Here is a 26349-nt window from a genome sequence, read left to right on the forward strand (position 1 = left end):
TTATCTTTTTCGTTAAAAAGTTCTCCTTTGATCTAATAGAAAAAGATATATATTCGTCGTTAAACGGCGATAAAATCGATAACCAATCGATTTAACGAGTTTTACTTTTCTTAAGGCAGTCCGAGTGAAAATCTATAAACCTTATTTTAGCCAAGTATGAGAGCTCTTATGATGATTTTAATTTTCAATACTTTAATGGATAAGTAAACAGAAAAAATGTTTTTGAATTTAGAGCGCATAAAACCTAGTTTCTTCTATATTCTAATTAATTTAAAATTTCTCTAAATATATAAAATTTGAAAAACGGAAAAATGTTTTTTTTTAACACCTGGAGAGATGTTACCGATATGTTTTTCAAAGTCAAAACAACGATGAATCATAAGACATTTTAACATGGAACTGATTTGTGAAATGGAAGTTCAGAAAACTAACGGCCATTAAAGTTAAGTTTAACTAGAAACTGCATTTACTTGGTTGTAAATTTTAATTTTTTGAAAAATTTTTCAACTTATTTTAATGCATAGCTTTACTTGATTATTTACACAACAGAAGGAGTTGCATGAAATAAAATTTTGGCGGAATTTTAACATCTAAAATGTTATTGACGTCATCTGAAGTTTTCATTTTCAACTGGTTGAAGGATTACTTTAAATTTACAAAAAAAAAAAGGCTTTTTAAATAGGTAATAAATTATGTAATAACAATACTAATTATAAAAACAAAAGTAACAACAGCAACACCAGGACAATAACAATAAAAGTACCAAAAATTATAAATAATGCCACTGTACATCTCCCTCCAAACAATTTGTTCTTCCCCCTCTATACAAGTTGAAAACTAGTCAATTAGATGATCATAGAACGAGAAAAATCGTCACGTCTTTTTTTGTCGATCGTTTGATTTCAATATTTTCTAATAGCGTTACGTCATTAAACAAGAATTAGTTTTGCATGCGCATGTTTTAATTAGCAAGACTTTAACAAAACGATGTTTTTTCTTTCGTTCTGGACAGTAAAGCGGTAACTTGATTAGCTGAAAATCTTCTGGCACGCATTGTCTGCAATCCTCAAACATAGAGCGCAACATTCTTTTCTTTGAATCGTTATAGTAAGGATTCATAGCGGGAATTATAAAAGATCCACATTGACCAAAACAAAAATTGTTTGCTATATGCTTCGCTTCGCAGCCATTTTTTGTTACGGTTTGGTTAAACGGGAACACACTACATTCGTCCTCCGCGTAGCCAAGATCCCCTTGATACACAACTGAAGTTTTCTTGTTATCTTTAAATAAAGCATCTATATTTTTATCTTTGTTTTCGTTCTTTGTTGCATCATTTTGTGCAAGAACAAATTCGAAAAAAAAAATCATCAAAAGTTTCATGATTGTTCTCTTTTTCTTGTTTTGTGTTTTTTTGCTTTCTTCGATTTCTTTAGAAAATGGCGAATAAGAGATTTGATCGAATTGATCTAATTTTAGAGAGACTTGAGCCAATAGAAATATTTTAACTAAAGTGACAGGATGTCGACGTAACCAATTTGTTGGATTTCTTCCGAACGAGTCACGAAAATAGTTTCAATTATAAGCGATAGAAAATTTTAAAGAAATATTACGGTGTAATGAGAAATATTTATAATGAAAACATAAAGGTATCTTATTCGTTTGAAAAAAATGACATGTTGATCACAATCTCTTAAAGCCCTCAATCATGTTTAAAGAGATACTTTGAAGTCATCATAGACTTTATAACTATTAAGGTGTTTTAAACACGAGCCATCAGATTGTTTTATTGACAGGTTGTTTTTGTTTTTTATTTTTTGTGTTTAAGTTGTTTCGTTTAAAAAAACAAAACGTTCAAATTCAATTTTAAGACAATTGACGGCTTTTTTTAACTCAACATTAACTTTGTAATTTATATATATATTGAAATATTTTAATTACAGTGACAGGATGTCGACGTAATATATATATATATATATATATATATATATATATATATATATATATATATATATATATATATATATAATAAATAATCATATCGTATATATATAAAATCATATTGCATACATACATACATACATACATACATACATACATACATACATACATACATACATACATACATACATACATACATACATACATACATACATACATACATACATACATACATACATACATACATACATACATACATACATACATACATACATACATACATACATACATACATACATACATACATACATACATACATACATACATACATACATACATACATACATACATACATACATACATACATACATACATACATACATACATACATACATACATACATACATACATACATACATACATACATACATACATACATACATACATACATACATACATACATACATACATACATACATACATACATACATACATACATACATACATACATACATACATACATACAGAGTTGGAAATAAGAAAAGAGTTTTTAACAAAACTTTTATTCTTAAAATACTTTTCTTTACTTTGGTTTTACTGCTGAAGTAATTGGTTCTATTGGAAATGAAGTCACGTGATGACCGAAGGTACCAAAAGTTGACCAAAATGAAGATAATATGTAAGAAGCAAAATCATCAATCATCTGAACAAGACATAATAACAGCGGTCGAAAGGTATAGTAGGTTGTAAAGCATCCACTACTATTGCTCGGTAGCATGCACCAAATTAAAAAAATTGTCTTGATAAAACTGTAACCTGGGAAAAAAGCGAGAATCAATCCGCCGATGTTCTCGCCAATTAAAACTGTGTTATAAATAAACCAATAAACGAGCCATTTTTTTTGTTCATTTTGGTCCTCTTCCACAGCTTTTACTGACATAATTAATGGGTAAAATATGATTAACATATTTAACAATATTGGCGACAAAAGAATGAGCCCAAACAGGACTAACGGGACCAATGCCTAAATAAATATGTATGGTTTTATTGTAAAAATATTCAGAATAGAGAAACTAAATCGGAAATGTCACTCAACAAGAGTTGTAAAAAAAAAAAATTAGTTATGAAAATTTAAAAAATTTCATTGCAAATCTGAGGTATTTAATTAAGTTGTATTAAGAAAATATTAATGTGTTAACTTACAATAAAAAGTCCTGTACCGTATTTCGTGTAGCCGATTGTGGCTTCAAGTCGCTCTGATATTTCTTTTATGATGGAGTACTTTTTTAAAAGACTCTGAAATGCGTTCCGCGAGCAAACATACGTATCTAGTCGAAGCTCCATTATTGACATAAATGAAATGACGTCAAATGCAAGTTTACTTGATTGACTGAGAGATGACTGGATTATTTGAAATTGTGTCACCAAAGAACTGAGTGAAGAAGTCTTTTACTTTATAAAGCATTTTCAGAGAGGGCCGAAAAAATGTGCTCTTTTTTTTTAAATTGTCTCACCGCGAAAAAGTTGCGAAATTGGAAGACTAAAAAGGAGTAAGTAAAATTGGTTTTTATCTTACGGACACATATGCAATAAAAAACAATTTTATTTGCTCTAAAGCTTGCAAAAATTTGAAAAATCTATAATTTTTACAATTGTTTTTAATATTTTAGCCTGTTTCCGAATGTAATCGCTCAAATTATTACATATTAGAATCTCAGAAAAAAATGTTTGAATATTTTTTAAATCCATCAACATTTTCGCGCCATTTCTTCATAATTAACAAAAGTTTGAAATACTCGTAACTTTAAGTTTCTTAGGTCTTCTTGGTTTTAATTAACTCTCTTGTTGTCCTTAGATCAAAATGACCCGTTACTATGCTAAACCCCCCCCCCCACCACCACCACCACCACCAAAAAAAAAAAACTGCCAAATGAAGCATCTGCGTCTCGTTATTTTTTGTTCGAAACGAGACGATCCAAAAAGCTTAGTCCCGATCAGCGATGAAAATCGAGACAACTTTCAACTTTCAGTGGAAATCCGTGACGATACCGAGAAGAGAGGAGATGTCCCGGATAAAACAGAAGCTTTACAATTTCCCGGAATTTACGTCTTTTTAACGGGACATAACGAGACATGACAAGATATGCTAGTCAATCCTTAATGTAGAATTTAATTAATGAATTTCTCGCACAATTACCATTATTTATTTCAGTTGCTACTATTGATATACCATCGATAAAAACACAGCTTTAGGAATATTAATGGTAGCAGCTGAAATCAGAGGAAAAAAAAATTTTTAGAATTTAACTTTTTCCAATAAAATAAATTGCAAGAAGGGGATAAATAGGCTAAGTTTCTGATCATTTAATACTGTTTATCGCTGAGGTCAGTATTCACTCCTAATGCAAGAGTTTGCTTCATCCGAAGTGTCTTTAACTTTTTTGATCTGTAAAACATTCGACTTTTTTTATAAAGTATAATTCTTGCAGAGACTAAAAATAGAGCAATCATGTTCAACACCAAGTTCTATTATTTTTTCTCTTTGCTTCGTTCTCCAAGGACCACCCATTTTTCAAGGGGTTTCTAGAACCAAAGTGGTTTCTTTTATTGGTCATACGATTTTCTTGAAGCTATTGGTATTTTTTTTCTTTTTAAAATCATAATTTCTAGCACATTTTTTAAGTTTTTTCTTCACTTTTAAAATAAATGTAAAGCAGCCTTTATTTATGTTCTCATTGGTAATATCTTCAGTTTTATTTGATTTCGTGAAGTAAATCCTTCCATAATCGTAATTTATCCACTCCTAACTAACGTATATTCTTGATAAGATCTAATCTTTTTGTTGTTTTTAAAACCATTTTATATAATTTTTCACTTTACACTGTTTAACATTTTATGTTATTAATTCTCTGTCAATTATTACATTAAGTTTCCTATAATTTTTAAGTAAATAATGTTACTTGTATATTACAGGAAGTACTGAAGTTGTTAAGTAATGCTATTTCAAATAGTACTTCTCGAATAATAAATCATTATTCAAAAAAAGAAATTTAACAAATTTCTAAATAGCATACCATGACAAAAATATGTTTCTTGAAACTATGTATGTTAATACAAGTCATACAAATAAAAAACTCAAATTCAAGAAATACAAATGTCAATGAGTCCATAAAAACCTTGTTTTCCGCCATTTTCATTTGTTTTGATGTAATAAACTACTGCTAAAAAAGCGGAAAACAAAGTTTTTACGGGTTCATTGAAATTTGTATTTCTTCAATAACTCCCTATACCGCAGGTGATCGCAGCAATCCCTTCACATTCTAAAAGAAAAAGTGTTAATTAACTGAAAAATTTTTTTATCTCCTTGGAACTCGGAGGAAAATTTTTTATAGCTGATATTTAAGACAAAAAAAGTATGTATGCATTCTAAGGGTCTGCATCTTGGAATCGTTTTCTCGAAATGAACCGGGAAAAGCGTAACGAGACGATAAATCGCGAGGTAAGAATTATTTTGTTCTATCTCCAAGTTTAAACGTTGGGAGAAAGTTTTTGATTTTTTCTAAAGATAAAAATTGTTTAAAGTTTTAGCTGTAATTTTAAAAAAAATAACTTATGCTTTAAATAATTTATGTTTGAGCAAATTATTTAGAAAAAAAATTATAAAGTAATGCGTATTTTAAAAGTTATTATTACTAACTAAAATTAACAACTCATTTTCTCCCAGCTTTTAAAATGGGAGATTTACAAAATAATTCTAACCTCGCGAAATGTCCCGGAAAAAAAAACGAGACAAAAGAAAAATTTGTCCCCTAATAAAGTTATAAATCGGGACAATAATTTTATTTCGGAATTTAATAATTGTGTCCCGGATATCATCGTCTCATCTCGAATAAAAAAATAACGAGACGCAGATGCTTAATTTATTCTTTATTATTTTAAAAAATTCTTCTAATTTGAACAAAAAAATCAGATTGCAATTTTTTTATTCAATGTATTTGAAATATGTAAAGTCAAAAGATTATCTTAAAAGTAAATATAGACTTTAATTAAGATCAAAAGAACTCTATTTTTACTAAATAAAAATCTCTCGTTTTTTAGATTTTTTTTGAAAATAATGTTAAAATTTACTTTTAACCATGTTAAACTTCTTTTAACCATAAAATATAAAATATGAGTTTTTATGAAAAAACTGTTTTTACTTTTTAAGTAAATAATCATTGGAATTTAATATTATTTAAAAAAGAGCTCTATTTTTACAAAAAAGTTGTGGGGGGTTTATTGTCATGTTTTTGTTGTTTTGAGTCACTGTGCGTCATTTCTGGCTTTCAAAACAAACTTGGTTGGCAAAAAATTTTCTTCACTGCGGAAGCGCGAGTTAGATATCTAGTTAATATATATAATTAATCTGTCTCGTAACGTTTCATAATATCCGGGACACATTTTTTAAATTCCAAGACAAAATTATTGTCCCGATTTATAACTTTATTCTGGGACAACTTTTTCCTTTGTCTCATTATTTTTTTTCGGGACATTTCTCGTCTCGTTATGCTTGTCCCGGTTCATTTCGAGAAAACGATTCCGAGACACAGAAGTTTACGCCAAATGCTTTTTTTTTTAACTTGAAATTTTATAACTTTTCTTAGATTGTTCTCAACAGTAGAAAAAAAATAGTGAAAAAAACGTTGCTTTTGTTCACATTCCCATGTAAGCCATACAAAAATAATTTGGTCTTTGGGTCAAATTTGGGTTACAGTGTTATTTACAAAACAAAGAATGTTACAATATTTTAGTTGTGTCTCAGATCAATTAGTACCAGAAGTAAACAAGCCAAATCAGGTGGTGTTCATGCAACTTCAGAAGACCAAATCATTTCCAAAAATTGTAAAAATGTTACAGATAACAGGACCCCGAATTCTGTCTGTGCTGAAACCATAAGTGTGTATAATATCGTTGAAGAGGCTTTATAGCTTATTTTCTCTGATACCCAGCAAGGCGACTCTGATTTATAGAGGAAGTGGAGACTTTATTCGAAGAAAAAGATGAAGAAAACTCTGAACCTGAAAGCTAACTTTCTTTTAAAGAATGGCAAATCAACATGGTCCTCGTCAGCATATGACCAACACGGCAGGCATGTAGAATAAAACATTATAATGAGAACCCCTGGACCCACAAGGTTTTCCATTTCTTATGCATATGACATTGTCTCTACATTCTACAACCATTTGTCACTCCAGAAATAGAAATAACAATCCTGGAAATAGAGGGTTTTCGCAAATATGGAGACAACTAGAAAAGATAGATGAGATTGTCCTCTAGGCCTACGTAGGACTGTCGATCTTAGCAAATCTATATAGATTCCGAGGTGAGGAGGCAGATAGGCTATGGGATGCAGTGAATGGAAGGCTAGTTTCAGAGTCATTCAAGCTCTTTTACAACTACTCAAGACTGGCTACGATTTCGTAACCGTGACTCTAAACCAGTGAGGTGTGTGACCGATAAACTTGCAGCCATAAGAGAGGTATGGGACAAGTAGGTGAAGCGGCTGCCCTACCTCTACAGTCCAGGGCCTGACGTAACAGTGGATGAGCAACTGGTTCCATTTAGAGGTAATTAGTTTTCATATTTCTGATGAAAGTGATTTTCACTATTAATTTCTTTGATTGTTTTCTGCTACAATAATGCTTACCACAGATGCTAAGGTTTTTGTTCATTTCAGCAGTATATGCCCAGCAAGCCAGAATAATACGGGATCAATTTATTGGTAACTTACGATGCCAAATCAAGATATGCTCGGAAAAGGCAAAATTATACTGGGAAGCTCACCAGTGGATGCCCAGATAAGACAGATACAACTTGTCATAGCGAGTAAAAAGCAACCGTTAGGCAGAATTGGTGTTTTATAAATTGTATTGAAAGATTTTTTCAAACCACTATCATCATTAAAAGTATGTGTAAGAAAAAATGTTTAGAAGAATCATAATGCGTTACCATCGCCGTTTTCAGTTTCATTATTTTGAAGAGTCTTCCATTTTATATTGTTAAAAAAATTTTTATAAGGAAAAAAAATTTTTCAGGAACATGTTCCGTAGGTAGAAACCGTAGCTAGAAATTTGTGGCTCTTGGAATAAACTTATAAATGAGCCTTATTTTGTTACACTAAAATACTTTGTTAATAACTTCTTACAAAATTATCAAATGACTGATTTATTGTATATGAACACCAATTAGATTTCTTACAATCATGGCCGCCGAGAGGGGGGGAGGGGGTTAGACGGGGAAGATTCCCGGGGCTCCGTGTGTCTACAAATAATTTTGTAAAGCAATTTTTAAAAGATTTAAATAGTTTTGACTTTTAAAAGGTTTGATTTCCCAGAAACTTAATTTTTGATTATCATTAGAAAACATTTCCTCATTCAAAAAATGTAAAAGACAACTTTTTTTAATGGGGGCCTGGAGAGAAAACACATCATTTAAAATTTAGTTTCGCTATTTTAGTTATTATAGCTGCTATACATGTGCTATAAAATTTAGGCCTGAATACCAGAGTTATTAGAGGGAAAACATGTGAATGTTTTATTTGTGAAAATGGGCGCAAATCAAAAATGGAAAAAATATTGGCCCCTATGGTTGAATGTGTTTCGGGAAAGCTTGTTTATTTGAAGATGTTTCAAATAAACCTGCAGAAAGACTAGTTTGTCAACATTGCTATGCCCAAGTGGGGCAAGGAATTCCACATCCCTGTACGAAATTAGAAAGACAAAAGAATTTGACTGTCATTGTAAAATCAACATCCCCAACAACGCAAGGAAAAGTTCTGTCCAGCTCTATCAAAGATTTTAGCACAAATGTCTCAGAGAACACCTTAGCTTTGAAAACATTTGGTCCGAAGCAACTCACTATCTCTTTCGGAAAGACTGAGGTTAAGAAACCTTTCTTTTCTTTAGATAAATTGAACAAACTTCAATTAAAACTACATTCCAGGTAAGTTTTTGTTGCTTAAAAATACTTTTAAAAATAAATTTGTTATGAGTTTAAAACCAATTTTTGTAATAACTTTATTATGATTTCTAAGTAATCGCAACATGATTGAAGTTGCACGATTTCTGAGAAGTGAGGCAGGACGAAAAAGTGTGGAATCTGGTTTCAATATTAAACTGTTTGAGAACAACGAAATAATTGGAAAATTACTCAATTGTGATAAACTCCCATTGCTATTAGAATTAAAGGAAAGCGAAGAGGTAAGTAAACTAATTCCAAAAAAAAAATTTTTATAGCTAGATTGCAATTTGTATTATTCATTTTGATTTTTTATGAATGTATAGTTGGTAGAAAAAGATACTCCTATTGTGTATTGCAATGACATTGAAGAACTCGTAGCAATGGTACTTCATCACAGAAGTCAAGAAACAAATGATGTTGACATCAAATTAGGTGAAGATGGAGGGCAGGGATTCCTAAAAAGTACACTGTCAATAACCCTAAAACCAGAGTTAAAAAACAATAAAATTCCAGAGAAACTGAGCAAGTGTGACGGATATGCGTGCAAAGATTTTAAAGATTCAAGCGTCCACAAAACTATTATATTGGCCATTTTGCCTTCATTGAACAAAAAATACCATAATTTGCGGTTAATGTTGGATAAGCTAAACATTTCATCCTTAGATTACACAGTATCTGAAGATCTAAAGGTTTTGCTTCAAATGGTTGGAAAACAAACTGCAACATCAAAACACCCTTGTCCGTATTGCATGACGTCATCTCGTGACTTTCAAAAAGCTGATCATTATACTCTAGAGTCTTTGTGTACATTGTACGACCAATGGATGGCTAATGGTGCAAATTTAAAAAAAGCAAAAAAGTACACTAATGTTGTTAACCCCCCTTTATTAACAGGCAACAAAAACAAAAATTACTAGAACTTGTAAATATTCCTGGACTACATATACTGCTAGGTGTTGTAGACAAAATTTTAAAAGAGATTGAAAAAAATTTATTTGAAAACAAGGAGTGTGTGTAACAGTTTGTTAACCAATATCTGTCTAAAATAAACATCTGCAGAGTATCCTACCAAGGGCAGCATCGTTTGGAAGGCAATGCTTGTCATAAATTGCTTAAAAACATAGACAGCTTTGAACTGTTTTTTCAAGAGTTTAGTCTTGGAGTTTCCGCTGCCAAATATATAAAGGTACTTAGAGATTTTGAAAAAATAGTCCATGGTTGTTTTGGAAAATCATTAAGCTCCACGTATGTTAAAGATCTAGAGGAGTTCTCTACGAGCTATAGAAATCTAAGGGCTACAATTCCTTTGAAGGTACACATAATTGAGCAACATGTTATTGAATTTATCAACATGAAAGGTGGAGTCTTTGGTATGATAAACAACTTTTAAATTTGATTAAAAATAATTTATAATCTTAGTAATTAAATAGTCTATTTCAACAGTTGAATTGTAGAATTTGCATAATTTACGACGAATATTTATTAAATAAACTTGCATTTCTTTTGTACTTCTACTATTCTATAGGCTTAGGTTACTGACTGAACAAGCTCTCGAATCCATTCATCAGGATTTCAATCAGTTTTGGCGAATGAAAAAAGTTGGAGAGCACAGCCCAAACTATATAGAGGCGCTGAAAAACGCGGTTGTTGCTTACAACTACATGCACTTTTAAAATAGCTTTCTATTTGCAGGAATGTAGTTTGTAAAAAGTAAAGTGTTAAATCTCCTATGAACAAACTTTTAGAATTGACTTTGAAATGTAAAATATCAATCATAATGTAACCATAAAAATCAGAGTTTTTTTTTTTTTTTTTACTGTAATAAAAAATTGTAGTAAATCCTTCTCGACCCCTAACAGCCCTCCTCAGGGTATGGTTCCTAAAAACACTTTTCAATTTTTTGCTTGTTTTATATTAAACAAGATCAAAGTTCATCGACAGATTTCAAATTACATCAAAAAAAAACTTTTCGTTTAAAAGCTGAGACCATTTAAAGTTATTTCAGGGGGTAATTTTAAGCTTTGCATTGTTATAAATCTTAAACGAAAAGAGATTTTTTGATGAAATTTGAAATCTGTGGATGAATTTTGATCTAGTTTATGATAGAACAAAAAAAAAAATTTTACGATTAAAGGAGACATAGTTCTAGGAAGGGGGCAGTTAGGGATCGGGGCGGGGTTGGTTTAGCTCCAATTACCCTAATTTTTTGCGAGTCATCCTCATTTGCTACCAGTATCAACATACTAAAAATTTGAGTATGCCACATGCTTCTTAGTTACCTATCTTGAACAACAAAATTCCTGGGCACTGCCCTAAAATATGTGTTTTCTCCCCAGACTCCCACTAAAAAAAGTTGTCGTTTACATTTTTTGAATGAGGAAATGTTTTCTAATGATAATCAAAAATAAAATTTCTGGGGATGTGTTGCAAGGTCTTTGAGCATGTTCCTATGCACCGTGTTTGAATTTACCATGTTTTTAACCTGAATTATCTAAGTTAATCTCGTTAGACCAGTCATCAAATGTTTAACCACGGATATTTCCACAAAAGAAGTTTAACTTCAGTTAATATGAATTTGGTGTCTTCTGAAAGTGCTTCTTTAGTTTTTCATGAACACTTAATGAAATAGGAAAATTTGAAAAATTCTGCAGGTATTCTATTAATGTTTTCATTCTAACTATTTCCCAAAAAGGATAAACTACTTTACGCATAAAGTACCTTATTTACCTAACTTTGTGCACAAAATAATTTGGCGTCACTTTGACTGGTTTTCTTTATCAGTAATGTGCTACTGATGTGGTATACTTTAGTAGTTGTCTTTCAAGTAGCTACTAAAAGATTGTTTAACAAACTAAGGATGGAAACTTGCATATCAACCAGACTAGAATATACACATTTAGAAAAGTTGGCAGATGCTGGTTTCTTATTTACAAGATCGTCATCACATTTCCTACTTTCAATGCTATAACACATTTGGTACTGATCACTTTTGGTTTTTACTCGAATAAGAATCTTCTGATGTGGTCAGGATATCTGAGCCACACTTTTTCACCTTTAGCCTTGGGTCCATTACTCAATACAATTTTAAAGAATATGACGTAAAGAGATAATCGATGCAAATTATCCATTTCAGGCCTATTAAGTTTAGTTATATTTAGTAGACAAGTGGCACCTGAAGATACTCCTGTGTTGAGATTTGTGTTAGAGTAGATTTTCCAATTTTTTTCGCGCCAGTAGTCAGAAAAAAGATTATTTACGAAAAGTTTAGTCTTTTTTAGTGAGGTGATCTTAGCTTTATCATTTTTAAAATATTTTAAACAATTGACTGATTTTTCATTAAAGATCAAAAAATTAAAATGTATGCTTAAAGTCTAAACATTGAAACGCATGGTTAAAAGGGTCAGAGCCTTGAGATCAAAATGATTGCTGTTAAGAACTCTAACACAAATATTGTAAACATGCAAAAAAAAAAACAACAACACAAAAAGTGTTCACGAGTAAATTTCACTAGTTCGATGTCGCAAACCTTATCTTAAATTTAAAATTTTCCACTTAATAAAGGGTTAAAACACGCTCACTTAGTGAAGGGTTAAAACACGTTCACTTAGTGAAGGTTTAAAACATGCTTACGGAAATTGGACAAAAAAATAGTCAAGGATTTAAAATCACAGAAATTTACATAATGAACAAGTACATATATTTTTCGTATATATATTATAGTAGCATAAAATTTGAGTTAAATAAAAAATGGAATAGTTATAAAAGTTAAAACTTTCAAAAAATCCAATCAAACTTTTGAAGGTTCATGCATAAAATAGTAAAAGAAAAAAAAAAAAAAAAAAGAAATATATGAAAGAAATATAAGAGTCATAAGAAATATTTTTCTATCTTTATTCATCCTTAAACTTATCGTGAAAATACAACTGTAATTTATCAACTCCACCAAGAGAAGTAGCAACAACATAAAACACTACCATTATAACAGAATACCATCTTGCAAAGCTATACCACCAGATAGAATACATACATGTAAACAGGAAAGCTGCCCAAAAAAAGTTTACCAGGGCCATTATAAATTTATATTTAAATTTGGAATTTTGATCATTATAATGAACAGGTGCATCAATGAACTTTCCATGTTGATAAAACTCCTTTAATCGGACCTCTTTCTCGCTCCATCTATCTTTACACCATTGATCAAGTGCATCAGAACTTTCTGGAACCTCTGACAATTTATAACTTTTGAAATAAACATGTATCTCCAAAGGAAAATTTCCTTTCAACAAATCTTTTTCACCATAACAAAGATTTTTTGGATAGCCAATTGTAACATCATGAATAGAGTCTATAATACTGCCGCGCAACTTTTGAACCAAATAATTAAAACCTTTAACGTGAGGATGGAGAACGTATTCGTACTTTGGGAGACCATTCTTTACAGCGAAAGCATCACTTTTGCGCTTACCATCATTACACATATTTGTTCCTTCAGGAAAGATAAACAACTGGAGAGGATAGCTTATATCAATGAAATAATTTAGCATACGATCTAAGTAAATATGATCCATATCCCAGCGTCGTTGCAAGAAAAAAAACATGACATTCTGCATGCACCAACCTTGAAAGTAAATAAACTTTTAAGCATCAAACAACATATAAAGTAGTAATTAGAAAAACCTGCTGATGTTGTGCTTTGAAAATCCTTACCGAACCCAACCATATTTTTCAAATCTGCTTTCATAATTATTTTTTCATTAGTCAGTCTACCAGTTCGTAAATGAACCATCCAGTAGAACATCCAATCCAACCGGCATCTATGGTTCATTACAATTAACGAACAATCATTTGGATCAACCTGCTCCCCAGTTATAACAACTTTTGTTCCATAAAACAACTCTAAAATGGTTATGTATTTTTAAAAAATTAAAAAGCTAAATTAATAGACAATTTTGTTTAATGAGTAGAATATAAGATACCATGAAAAAGAGCTTTTTAAACTTTAGTCATAACAGCAATCAAATATTTTCATATATTTGATACTTATCATGACAGTTATGCATGTTAAAAATTTAATTTATTGAAAAATTTTATTTATTTATGGGAAAAATTTATTCTTAAATATAACACTAATCTTTAACAGAATCTTCTCTTATCTTGGACTAAGATTATAATTTCAAATGTAATAAATTATATGCAATTTAAGTCACCACTAAATTTTTGAACTTTTTTTTTTAAAGAGCAGTTGTGCTAACCAAAAGTTATATTTCTAGAAAGGTATCATATTTAGAATAATTTTAACACAAGCAGTTTATAAGTACTTTAACAAATATTTGAAGTTATCCAAATATATATCTATAAATGCATGTAAAAAATTATAAAAAAGTAACTCACAAATATACATATATAGAGTTTGTTTATAAAATCATATAGAAAGAAATGTAAAAACTCTTACCAAACAGCGCCTGCATTCATATTACATGTAATAACATAAAAATAAAACAAATTCAGTTTTACATATACACACATGAAAATCTTGTATATATTTTAGAAAAATCTTATTTACTGGTTAGGGTAGGGAAAATTGGGAAAGGGGAGAACATAAAAAAGGGGACACTCCATATAGCTACTCATTTTTTTAGCCAAACAAAATTTTGCTAACCATTTTTTGTAGCCCTTGACACTTTCTTCAACATGTGTGATTGAAGTTAACTTTAAGTGGCCTAAAAAATCCAGCAGCAACATGGGATTGTCCCAGCATGGGGTTGTCAGTTCCTTCTTGTCCCAGATTTTCCCACCCTCTACTAATTACACATCACAACAATATGCTTACCCCAGGCAAGATCAGCCATAACTTTAAAGTGAAATCCATGTACTTGCGAAACCATTTCTTTTTTATAAATATTAAAGGTAAAAAAGGCCCCATTATAAAAATTGAACCAAAGAATGCAGTTAGAAACAAGTAGATGCAGAAGGTACATCCAAACAAGTAGCTTTTGACAGGAGCAACCATGATCTGTATTTCTCAAATGGAGCTACACACAAAAAAGTTTAAGGGTATGCATTAGTAAAAGAAAACTTGTTATCAGCCTGAAAATGTATATATATAAATATATGTATATATGTGTATATGTATATATATATATATATATATATATATATATATATATATATATATATATATATATATATATATATATATATATATATATATATATTCTGATATGAGTAATGATTGAAACTGTTGATTTACATTTCTGGAAGATATATATAGATAGATAGAAGATGTATATGGAGATACAACATTAGAGTATTAATATTTACAATTAAAAGCAATTGTTCATATTTACAAGTAAACTGCTTAGAAATGAACATGTTTAATTACTTAAACATGTCTTTCATTTTATTGAAATTTTATTTTATTACATTTTATTATGTAGTAGATTCTATTTATACTTAATTTGAACTAAGTACATTTTAAATAAGTTTTGAAAAGGGAACTAAGATCTCTGTGGACAGATTCTGAGACCTGTTCTATTTCTAACGTTAGATAAATTTTTCTGAAGGTTCTAATTTTGTATGGAAAGTAATGCATAAGATTTGAACCAAAGCAACAATTAGATCTCCAAACTACCTCACCAAATGCCTTTAGCATTCAGTCATTTACTTTCATTATCAGTTATTTCAACTCATCATTGTGATTTAGAACCACTTGCATATATTGTAACTAAAGAAGTTTAAATGCAACTTTAGGTGCTAAATTCCAACCTTTTCTATCACTTAACTGGGGGTAAAAGCATTTCTTAAAGTGAACTTGAAATTGTTTTATCTTAGCTTCAGATTCAGAACTCGTGAGCATTTTTTTTTAAACACTAGTTTCTAGGAAACCTTTTTAAATAGCTTTTAGCCTCTTCACTAAAATTATTTTTAAATAATAATACTTGTATTAAGAATTCTGTCTTCATTGTTTTTTCAAGCACATCTCCAATGTTTGTAAAATAAACTATCAATCCTTTCTGAAGTGTAATTTTAATATTTAGATACTATAGATTTGTAAAATTATTAGTTATTTTTGTTATCATTATTGTTTTTTTATCCACATATTTTATTATTGCATAAATGTATTTATTTGTTACTATTTTACATATCAGTTTTTTAAAAAGGTATGGCTCAATGGTATCATATTTTTGTTGACGTGATGTTAGTTTTGTCGGTGTGTGACGTATTTAAATAACAAATATATGCCTAAATTACTCACCTAAGGTATAGAATTAATTTTTTGCACTTTGGATTGGTAAGATATAGGAAGCCTCACTTGTTTCTAGTGCAGCAAATAAAAATTTTCTAGAGCAAATTTAGCGAACACTTTAAAAGTATTTATAGGTTTTTTCCTTTCTATATACGCTACTTTTGTAGATTCATAAAATACTGATAATTTATGAAGTTATACAATTGTATGTTCATAACAAGAACACATATTGAACATCATTTTGACATTTGATTTTGTTTGCATCACAGTTTCAAGATGGACGAAACGGAAAGCAGCCGTTAAATTATTTAATCACACGTGTCCAAAATTGGTAGAAACTACTTTGAAGCCCTCCAGAAAAACCCATTGGAGGGATGATTTTGGTATTATTCCTAATCAAATAAAATGTAAAATTTGAAATCATCTGTAACCGTCCGTGGAAGAAAATTTGATTTGAAGAATTTCTTTGTTTTAAGATAATTTAAAACAATGGTTTAATATCTCATTTGCATTTTTGCAGCATTTTAGGATAAAATAGCAATCAAATACTTAAATAAATACTCAAATAACAATTTTTTTTGCAATAATTTTAGCTTTCCTGGAATTTAAAATATTTAAAAGTCAACAAAAAATTTTTCGGGAAATAGCAAATTCTCTGATACTTTACCTTTAGAATTCGACCTTTATTGAGCAAAATTTTGTTAAAAGTCTCAGAAAAATGCCAAACTCAAAGAAAACTCATGAAGACTGTAGAAAAACAGTTTGTATCTTTTGCTTGAGAAAATGTACAAGAGAGTTGAACAATCAATTGATCAATACAATTGAAACTGCTCCAAATGAAACTTGACATATCAGACTCTAGAGTTCTAAAAGAGATTTGTGACACATGCAGGATTGCTCTTGGAAAGAAGAAAAATGGTGAGAATGTTTCACTTCCTCTTATATTTCATTTCTTCTTTATGTTTGAAACTATAAAAGTCAGACCTTCAACTCGGGAACAGGACTGTGACTGCCTGATTTGTCAAATAGGACATTTGAAGTCTTATGAAAAACATCCACTGGAGACTTCCTCTGAACATTCACAGTCTTCTTCAAACCAAAAAAGATGTTCGTGAAAACATGAGAAAACTAGCAATGAGGGATTCTCTTGTCAGTGAGCAAATTGCAGCTTCAGTTGTTACTGTCAAAGAAGCATCTCCACATGGAACTGTCAAACTTGCACAAAGCAGAGGTGGCCGCCCTTTGTGTCTCACAAAAGGTACATAAATTTATGCTAAAATTACTATTGTGTTATGTACAAGCTTTAAGACTAAGCATTCTTATCCTTAGTTTACTATTTTAAGAAATCACAGACACGTTATCAAAAAGCCCCTTGTAAAAAGAGATATGTTTGTTAGTTATCTCTTATAATAAAATAAAAGATTAGTTAGTGTTTAATGTACCCTTAAATTTGAGATAGGGCAATCTTTGAATAAGTACAAAATTTATTTTGTTACATGATAAAGTACACCAAACTTAACTTACAGCTGAATTTAGTTGAATCAAACATATCAAATAATTATCCAGGTTTAGTGTAGTGTCAAATCAGTAAATGCATATTTTCTTACACATTTAGACCAGCACCTAGCCAAAGATCAAAATTTGTTAATTAGATAGTCAAATGCTTTTTACTACTTATGTTTGTTTATCCATCATAATATCATTATACTTTAAGTGTCTATTTTACTTGTAGCAAACAAATACAACTATATATAAATGTTTTCAACTTTATTTTAGGACCATCAAGTGCCAAAAAACCTTTTGGAGACACCCCACTACTGAAAGCAGAAGATCTGGTGAATGTCCAAGTCAACACTGGTTTGTCCAATTCCTTAATGAATAAATTGGTGTCTACCATAAACCAAGTCACCAAAAGTCACAATGTGGAACCCAACTTTAAAACAAAGTTTATTGAGATTGGAAAGAAGCTGTCTGCTCATTTCACTCAAACTGACATTGAAGTCTGCAATGACAAATCACAGAGAAGGAAGCAATTGGTTGTACACTGCAAAAACCTAGGAGAACTTCTAAATGATGTCCTGCTTCAAAGACAAGTCTATACACAGCACATTGTGAAGCTTGGTCTAGATGGTGGTGGTGGCTTCTTTAAGGTCAGTCTGGGCATTCAAGAGATGGAGCAAGTGTTAGAGTCTAGGTCTCCACCTTGCAAGAAAACCTTGACATCACAAGTAGCTAAAGAAAGTGGAGTGAAGCGTCAACTTCTTGTTGCTGTAGCAGAAGAAGTTCCAGAAAACTACAACAATGTAAAAAAAATTTTGAATCTTATTCATCCTGAGGGTGCCCATTTCCTCATCTCATGTGATTTGAAGTTAGCCAATATTATCTGTGGTTTGCAGTCCCATTCAAGCTCTCACCCATGCACTTGGTGTGAAGTTGACTCAAAGGATTTGTCTGCATGTGGAAGTCCTCGAACATTTGGTTCATTGAGAAAATGCTTCAAAGCATTCCAGGACAATGGTCAGGACTACAAAAGAGCCAAAGATTTTAAGAATGTTGTCCATGAGCCTCTTTTAAGCTTGCCTGACAATGTCCTAGTCTTGGACTTCATTCCACCAATGGAACTCCATCTCTTACTTGGAGTAGTCAACCATCTGTTCAGAGCATTGAAGGAAGAGTGGTTGAAAGCTGATGAGTGGCCTAAGGCTCTTCACATCAAGCCTCAGCCTTTCCGTGGTGGTCAGTTTGCAGAAAATGAGTGTAGAAAACTCCTTAAAAATGTAGATATCCTTCAAAGGCTTGCAGAAGAAGACTGTGCGTTCAACATTTTTGGCATTGTTGATGCACTGAGAAAATTTGATGCAGTGGTGTCTGCCTGCTTTGGAATGACCCTGGAACCTGACTATTATGAAAAACTATCATCATTCCAAGCCTCCTATCTGGCTCTTGACAGAGTAAGTGTTACTCCAAAAGTCCATGCAGTGTTTTACCACTTCAAACACTTCATAGAAAAGAATCAAGACTCCCTTGGAAAATTTAGTGAGCAGGCCATTGAAGCTCTTCACCACAGCTTTAAGTCTTATTGGAGCAGATACAAGAGGCCAGTAGACCATCCAGAATATGGAAAGTGGCTGCAAACTTGTCTCGTGGACTACAACAGCAAGAATATCTAAATTGGGAGTAAAAACTATTTTTTTATTCTGCCAGTAAACTAAGATTTTTTTTTTTTTTTTTTTTTAGAAATGAGTAATTTAAAACTTTCTTCCTTCTTAGAACACACAGAATACTTCTTTTTATTCCTATCAATATTATGGACATGATTGTAGTTTCATGTGTGGTTAAGAATGCTTTGCAATGTAGAATTTAAAAACTAATATTTACTAAAGAATACATCACTTCATGGAAATGTCACAAAGTTTTTTAGCTCTTTACCTTATGTTTTAAGGTGGTATACCCCCTTCAAAATTATCTTGGAAGTGAAATCTTATACTCAAAATTAAAATTAAGCCTATGAAAGATCTTATTAAATGAAATCGATTTATAAAATTACAGGTGGTTATGTTGTCATGACAATCACCTAAAATGGCGGATATAGGAAAATATGCACGTCGCACTGTCAAAAATATCTCAGATTCTAATAGAGTATTCAAAGTAAAACTTGGCCCAATGATAAAAAACAGTTTGATCTATGCAATCTGCCAAAAGTTTTTAAATCTGACTATTAGTTTCCATGTAGCACTACACGGATTATGAAGATTTTTAAATAAGCCAATTTTTAGTGCTGAAACAGCAATATCTCAAACCCTGAAATGTTTTATAATTAACTTTTGGCAGATTGCATACATCATATAAAAACACATCATTGCTGAAAATTTGATTAAAAACTGATTACTAGAAAATCAAATAACTGTGACGGGAGATTGAAAAATAGAAGTTAGCAAAAAAACACTTTAAAAATTAAAAAAGAGAAAAAAATGCAGAAAAATATTTTTAAAATAAACAATGTCTGTAAATTTTAAAGCAAAATGTTTAAAAGCTACCAGCAGCATAAAGAGTTCCTTGTTTTTGCTTTTCCTTATCATTTTTGTTCTTTTTATTGCCCCTGATTGTTTTTCTACGCAACTTAACATCGGATTTATTTTTGTATGACGATTGATACAAGCGTATTTTATTTTCTTTATTGCAGCCATCTATCATAAATGTTCCTGGAATCATATTGAGTTTTTCATAAGTCATCACTGATGCTTTTCTTCCAATATTAAAGTTTGCAATAGCATCATATGTTGCAAATTTCAAATGTAACAATGAACAGAATTTAGTTTTCGGTACTCTTTCCCATATCATCATGTTAAGACTCTCATTTTGGTTCTGAGTTTTTCCATGCATACATTTTGCAAGTAATTCATTAGAGCTAAGTTCTTTATAAATTGGCTTTAGTAACTCAATAATATCATGTGGCAAACCAGGGCCAGGTTTATAGAGAGAAGGTTGATTGGGATGTTTTCGATCAACATTGTGCTGGCACCAACTTTTTTCACCGTTTGGACAATAGGTGTGATAATTATTTTCTTTTGAGGAAGCAACATGAAACAATGAAGCAAGTATAGCACTGCGCATTTCATGAACAGACTGATTTTTGGTTCTTACTGCAATTCCATAATAGTTTTGCAATCTGTCAATTGTTGCATCAGTAAGTCTTCCTTTACCACCTAGACACCTTTCCTTTTTCAATTTTCTTAATCGTGTGCCAACTCTTTTTTGCATATGACCAACACATTCTAATTTTGAAACTATTGTATCACCATACACTCTTTCAACAGATGAAAATGCCTTACTATCTCCGTCACCACAAAATTCAGTATAGCGAAGTTTATATTTTTCAATAGATCGTTCAAAAATTGATTTTGCTCCAGCGACCTCCATACCGGTGGATGGGCCAGTATAGTTGAGGTTACAAAAATGAGTATTTTTTAGCTTTTATATGCATCAGGGTCTGTATTTTTTTTCTTTAGAATTAAAAAACATTGTTTGCAATATTTGGATAATACTTCACAATCCAAAACTTTTCCTGTAATCATTGATATTGCAGTATAAACACCGTTGTATGAGGAAAAACCTCGACGTTGCCAAGTACCATCACAAGAAACACTGGTATTTATTAAATTGAATTCATCAGTAGTATGTTGGGATGCTTTTATAATTTCAAGTGCAGCATCAGACATGGTTTCTACTGCAATTGCTTCAACTTCAATAGCAATTTTTCGAACAATTTTAATGTAAGTGTTTTTAGTCATTGGCGGTGGAAGATCCATAAGATAACAGAATCTTTTAAGGCCAGTATGGCCTTGTCCACATGAACGCATTGCATAAACTGACCTTTGGTTAATATCAAAGGCTCTACAACTTCCAGAACCACACTTCTTGGATGTAAAAAATTCATGATTGAATCCACATTTACAAAATATAATCAATGAGCTGGAAAGTCCAAATTTTTTTTTTGCATTTTCAGCTAAATTAAGTCGACAAGTTTTACATTCTGGACAACATAACAACTGAACAACAATGGCTAATAAAGTGCTATCAATAATTCTGTATCCACATATGTTTTTTTTATTAGAACTTGCAAAAGTATTAATAGGGTTTACCTTCGAATTAGATACATTTATTGAGCTCTGTGAATCTGTTAGTAGAAGACTAGTATTTGCTGAATTTTTTTTATTTAAAGTATATTGATTTCCATGAAATCTTTTTTTCTTTTTGTATTGAGTAGCAAATTTCACACGTTCTCTACCCATTAAAAGTATAAGGTTTAAATTATATAAACATAAACAGATACCTAGATATATATATAACTTTTAAGATGGCAATTCGTTTTAAAGAAACTTCTGGAAGAAATTTATGAGAAATCCAGTTATTGCTTTTAATCTTACAGATGTTTTGATTAATGGAAAATAGAAATAAATTATAAACTCATTTCAACAAGCTTTTTCTCAGTATCAAAAGTTATATTTGGGGAGAATTTCTTGGCCAAGTAAAAATTTAACCGTTGCTATGGAGGTTGTCAAGGGCGCTTTAAAAAGTAAGGTTTAGTAAAGTTTGTTTTCCTCAAGTTACATACTGAATTTTAAAAAATGGTTTTCAGAATATGATTCTATGATAAATTTTAGATTAAATAAAACAACAAAAATTTTTTTGAAAAATTTGATATTTCTGAGGGGTATACCACCTTAATCTAGTTATGTACACATATGATAATATTTATGTTTAAATATAAACTTTCAAATTTGAATGCTCTAGAAAATCAAAATAAACAGAATGCTCTCATTTTCTCTCTATTATGTAGGATGTAATTTTCAAATCAAATTTTCTTCCAAGGACGGTTACAGATGATTTCAAATTTTACATTTTTGTGATCAGGATTATTACAAAAATCATCCCTCAAAAGGGTTTTTCTGGAGGGCTTCAAAGTAGTTTCTACCAATTTTAGACACGTGTGTAATATCAAGGACCAGATTAATAACTCGGGTTAAGGGTTGTTGCAAATATTTTTTTCCCGACAAAATGCCGAAATGGCTGTTAAAATGCCCAACTATTTAACAACTTTTATTTTCATTTAAAGATTATTTGTACACCTGCAGAAAAATATCAATGTAAGAAAAATCCGTTTTTGAAAAAACGTATCTACCTTCAAGAGATCTTTTCTATCTTTAAGATAAAAGTGTTAGGTTGAAGGCGAACGTTTTTCGTTTTTTTTTTCAACAAAATTTTACGCGAGTTCATATAAATCTCTCTACTTTTATGAGAAACCACAACAAAAGTTCAATAAAAGCAAGAAGACCGAGTTTAATTGGATTAAACCAAAGAAAGTATACCTGGTTTGAAGAGGCAAGCTTGAAATGCAATAAAAATTACTTTTAATGTCGTAATGTGCAAAGTTAACTCGAGAATAACTCTTATTTCTCTTGAAAATCAAAACTTTTGGCATTAATTTTTTTTTTTTTTTTTTTTTTTTTTTTTTCAATGCCATTATGCTGAAAATATCCCAAATTTTCGAATTTCGTTATACCATACAATAACATAGCTAGAAAGTTTGGTACCGAAAGCAAAATTCTTAAAATAGAGACTATTTCTTAAGATAGAACTAAATTATTACAAAAACTGTTTTCTTCCGGAATTCATCGCTGTAAATTTACATATTAAATATTAAGTCCAATTTCTTAGCCTCAGAGCTTTCAATGGCATATAAAAAGATCATTCAGCCACAATTGTCCCATTATTTTTCTTCTATATTCTTTTAATAATTTTAACCTGCTTTATGATTTTTCAACAGAAGCAATTGTTACAGGAAAAGTGAAGAACAATATAAAAACAAAAAGTACATCCGATATATCAGTTTCTAACCAATTATATTTGTTTATTACTAAGTTAGCAAAATCTTTTACACTTTATAGTTTTTTTAATTTTGTCTTTTAAAACCGCATGAACAAGTTACCATGGAAACTATTTTTTTAAAAAAAGTAAAATACTTTTTTTGTTTTTTTTCACTTTTGTTAAAAAATATCTTTTTAAGCCTGATGACCCTTTTGGATCCAAAAATCCAAAATAGTTTTTAACTTCTACAAGCTTTTAAATCTTTTATGTAATTGGTATGAAATAGTATCTATGACAACATTTAACATTCTAATTTTAAACATCTTTTCTTAATGAAAATTTTCATTAAAATCGTGCTTCACTTTAGACTGTCGTTTTTCTTGAAACTCAGGAACAACATTCCATCTTCAAGCAATTTCTGCTGCATCATTTTATTAGAATAAATTTAGGCCTAGTTTCTGAAACTATACCATAAGCCTGGTTCAAAATAGTTTTTTAGCGTCTTAAAATTTTTAAAGATACTAACAAAATACTGCTTATTGACTGCCTTTAAAAGGGTCTCAATCCTGAGACATTTGATCATCATATGAATTCATTTGGTCTGGGCTAAAAGAGACCAGTCATATGTATAGTCACAGATGGAGAAACTGTAATGAATAAGATTTGTAATTTGTTGAATACTGAGCATCAACTATGTATTAAACCTCCCTTTTTTGTTGTGTTGTCAACTTAGTGATAACTCAATTAATTCTTTGTGTTATTTTGTGAAGTTATTACTGTAGGAATGCAAAGTAATATGCATTTTTGCTTTTATTTGATGCTACAGTATTTATCTGTATATAAGACACCCAAAAAGTTCAAAAAGTATACGATTATATATATATATATATATATATATATATATATATATATATATATATATATATATATATATATATATATATATATATATACTATTATGAATTATGGAAATATTATTTCATTATTCCCGGCTTTAAGGTTTAACTTAATCCTGTTCGGTTCAATCACCAACCAAATTCAAGTACCATGCGCATTCTATGATGTTTTTTGAATTGCCACAAAATTAAGTTTTATTTCTTGCTAACTTTAAAATAATGTTAAACAAACGCTTTGTATTCTTTTTCCAAAAGGTCTCATTTTCTCCGAAAGGTCTCATTTTGACAAATACACTCTTCTGAGCATTTGTCTATTGTCTTATTTTCTTGCAAAATTTTATGTTACCGTCAACCGGGGTAACTTTGATCAGTTTCGGCAGTTTTTCTTAAACATCTCTGAATCTTATTAATTTTTATACAGTTTTCTCTTGTGCTAATAACATTACAGGTCTTGGCTATAAGCCTCTATATTTATTTTTTTAATTTTTTTATTACAAATATTTATTTTTAAACGCCGAAAAGTGACCAATGTTACCCCAGGTTTTGGGTTAACATTGGTCATTTATTATTTATCATGTTTGATCAATAATAATACCCCTGCTATGAAGTAATATTGGTCACTTTTTGGAGTTTTAAAAAATCATCAGTCCTTAAACACTTAGAGAAACTTGAAATAAACATTTAAATGAACAAAAAATTTTGCAACTAACTTCCTGTTATTGTACAAAAGTCATTAAAAGTCATTTTCTAGTAGGTCATTATCGTCATCTGAGGATGATGACGCTTGTTCAACTTTTGCCCTTTTCTTGTTATTTTTGGTGTTATTGTTATTCTTTGATGTGGTAGGAGTTGTGTCATTCACCAGATCTTGCGGTGTTATCGCTTTGCCATTTTGTTGCAATTCATTGAAGTAAAGGTTGACATTCAATGGATAGATCTCGGTACGTCCTGGTTTCACATTGTCTGCCAATCTCTGGGTCAAATTGTTTTGTTTTATAAAAGATTTGAACCAGTCGTCACCGGGAACGTTGTTTTTGAACCGTGAATCATGGACACCGGATCAATCCAAGTAATCTTTTACTAAAAGTTTCATATCTATTGAAGTCAATGGAATTTTCCAGTGGGAGAGGGTGTTGATCAAAGTTACAAGATGAGTTTGTCTCATTACTCAGACGCAACGGTGTCCCTACCTTATTCGAATGTCGATTTTTACACTTGTTCTGTAGTGTACCCAACGGAATTCCAAACTTTAGACTAGCCTTTTGCACGCTCATACTTCCAGTTAAACATTCTTTCATAGAATTGGACAACGTTTCTTGACAGTATGTAGTTGCATTTGCTCTTGAACCAGGCTTTCGCTTATATTTCCTCGGCCTTTTCACCGGCTAAGAATCCAAATGGTTCAATAAATGTAACTAAATATATTCACAAAAACTATTGATATATCAAAGTTATTGAATAAATTATTGAATAAATTGCTGATATAAATTGTTGGTATCTGTAACAAAATGAAAACATATTTTATCTATGTTAAATTTTAGGAATTTAAAAAAATCAATAATTGACCAAAGTCATCCCGGCGACCAAAGTTACCCCGATTGACGGTACCAACCCTTGAATTTGATGTTTTGTAAGAATGAGTTTTCAACTTATTGGAAAAACTTTCCCAATTACGTTTACAAAAACACCATTACGCTTACTATTGATTTTTTTGAGCGAAAAATGACCAACATGATTTACAGCAATCTGCATCCAGAATTTTTGAATAGTGAAATTAAGAACGAAGAGCAGAACCAGATTTATTAATGCATGTGAAAAACTGAGCAGAAAATTAACTATTATTGTGCGTAGGATCTCTGGCAAATGGTTCTTGTGGTATTTTTATTTCATTATAGAGAG

At 30.6% G+C, this 26349-nt stretch overlaps 3 protein-coding genes and 1 pseudogene across 7 annotated transcripts; 2 read left to right on the forward strand and 2 right to left on the reverse strand.

Moving 5' to 3' along the window:
• Nucleotides 1-921: 921 nt before the first annotated feature.
• Nucleotides 922-1383, reverse strand: LOC149890062 (gremlin-1-like). The gene has a single exon (XM_090085221.1). The coding sequence runs from the start codon at nucleotides 1381-1383 to the stop codon at nucleotides 922-924; it is 462 nt and encodes a 153-aa protein (XP_089941347.1).
• Nucleotides 1384-8480: 7097 nt separating this feature from the next.
• Nucleotides 8481-10330, forward strand: LOC149890063 (uncharacterized; annotated as a pseudogene). Its single transcript, XR_016451809.1, has 3 exons — nucleotides 8481-8922; nucleotides 9014-9179; nucleotides 9264-10330. The product of XR_016451809.1 is annotated as an uncharacterized LOC149890063 (transcript).
• Nucleotides 10331-12598: 2268 nt separating this feature from the next.
• Nucleotides 12599-16641, reverse strand: LOC145183446 (lysocardiolipin acyltransferase 1-like). 2 transcript variants are annotated; one of them, XM_090084989.1, is made up of 5 exons: nucleotides 15879-16019; nucleotides 14771-14972; nucleotides 14393-14402; nucleotides 13648-13836; nucleotides 12818-13558 (listed from the first exon to the last, which is right to left on the reverse strand). In XM_090084989.1, exons 2-5 carry the CDS (start codon nucleotides 14948-14950, stop codon nucleotides 12831-12833), a joined length of 1107 nt encoding a protein of 368 aa, XP_089941115.1. In that variant the 5' UTR covers nucleotides 14951-14972; nucleotides 15879-16019; the 3' UTR covers nucleotides 12818-12830. The 2 variants fall into 2 exon arrangements, with proteins under 2 accessions (XP_089941114.1, XP_089941115.1); XM_090084988.1 differs by lacking the exon at nucleotides 15879-16019 and adding an exon at nucleotides 16196-16641 and having other exon boundaries at nucleotides 12599-13558; nucleotides 14393-14972.
• On the forward strand, nucleotides 16452-19589 carry LOC149890064 (uncharacterized). 3 transcript variants are annotated; one of them, XM_090084984.1, is made up of 4 exons: nucleotides 16452-16569; nucleotides 16860-17104; nucleotides 17216-17444; nucleotides 17963-19589. In XM_090084984.1, the coding sequence occupies exons 3-4, from the start codon at nucleotides 17231-17233 to the stop codon at nucleotides 19354-19356; spliced, it is 1608 nt and encodes a 535-aa protein (XP_089941110.1). In that variant the 5' UTR covers nucleotides 16452-16569; nucleotides 16860-17104; nucleotides 17216-17230; the 3' UTR covers nucleotides 19357-19589. The 3 variants fall into 3 exon arrangements, with proteins under 3 accessions (XP_089941110.1, XP_089941111.1, XP_089941112.1); XM_090084985.1 differs by having other exon boundaries at nucleotides 16497-16569; nucleotides 16860-17444; XM_090084986.1 differs by having other exon boundaries at nucleotides 16517-17104.
• Nucleotides 19590-26349: the final 6760 nt, after the last annotated feature.

Source organism: Hydra viridissima, unplaced genomic scaffold (genome assembly GCF_058129835.1).
Source record: "Hydra viridissima isolate aposymbiotic clone 2 unplaced genomic scaffold, HvirCarnegie_v1 scaffold_4, whole genome shotgun sequence".
In the NCBI taxonomy this organism is placed as follows: domain Eukaryota; kingdom Metazoa; phylum Cnidaria; class Hydrozoa; order Anthoathecata; family Hydridae; genus Hydra; species Hydra viridissima.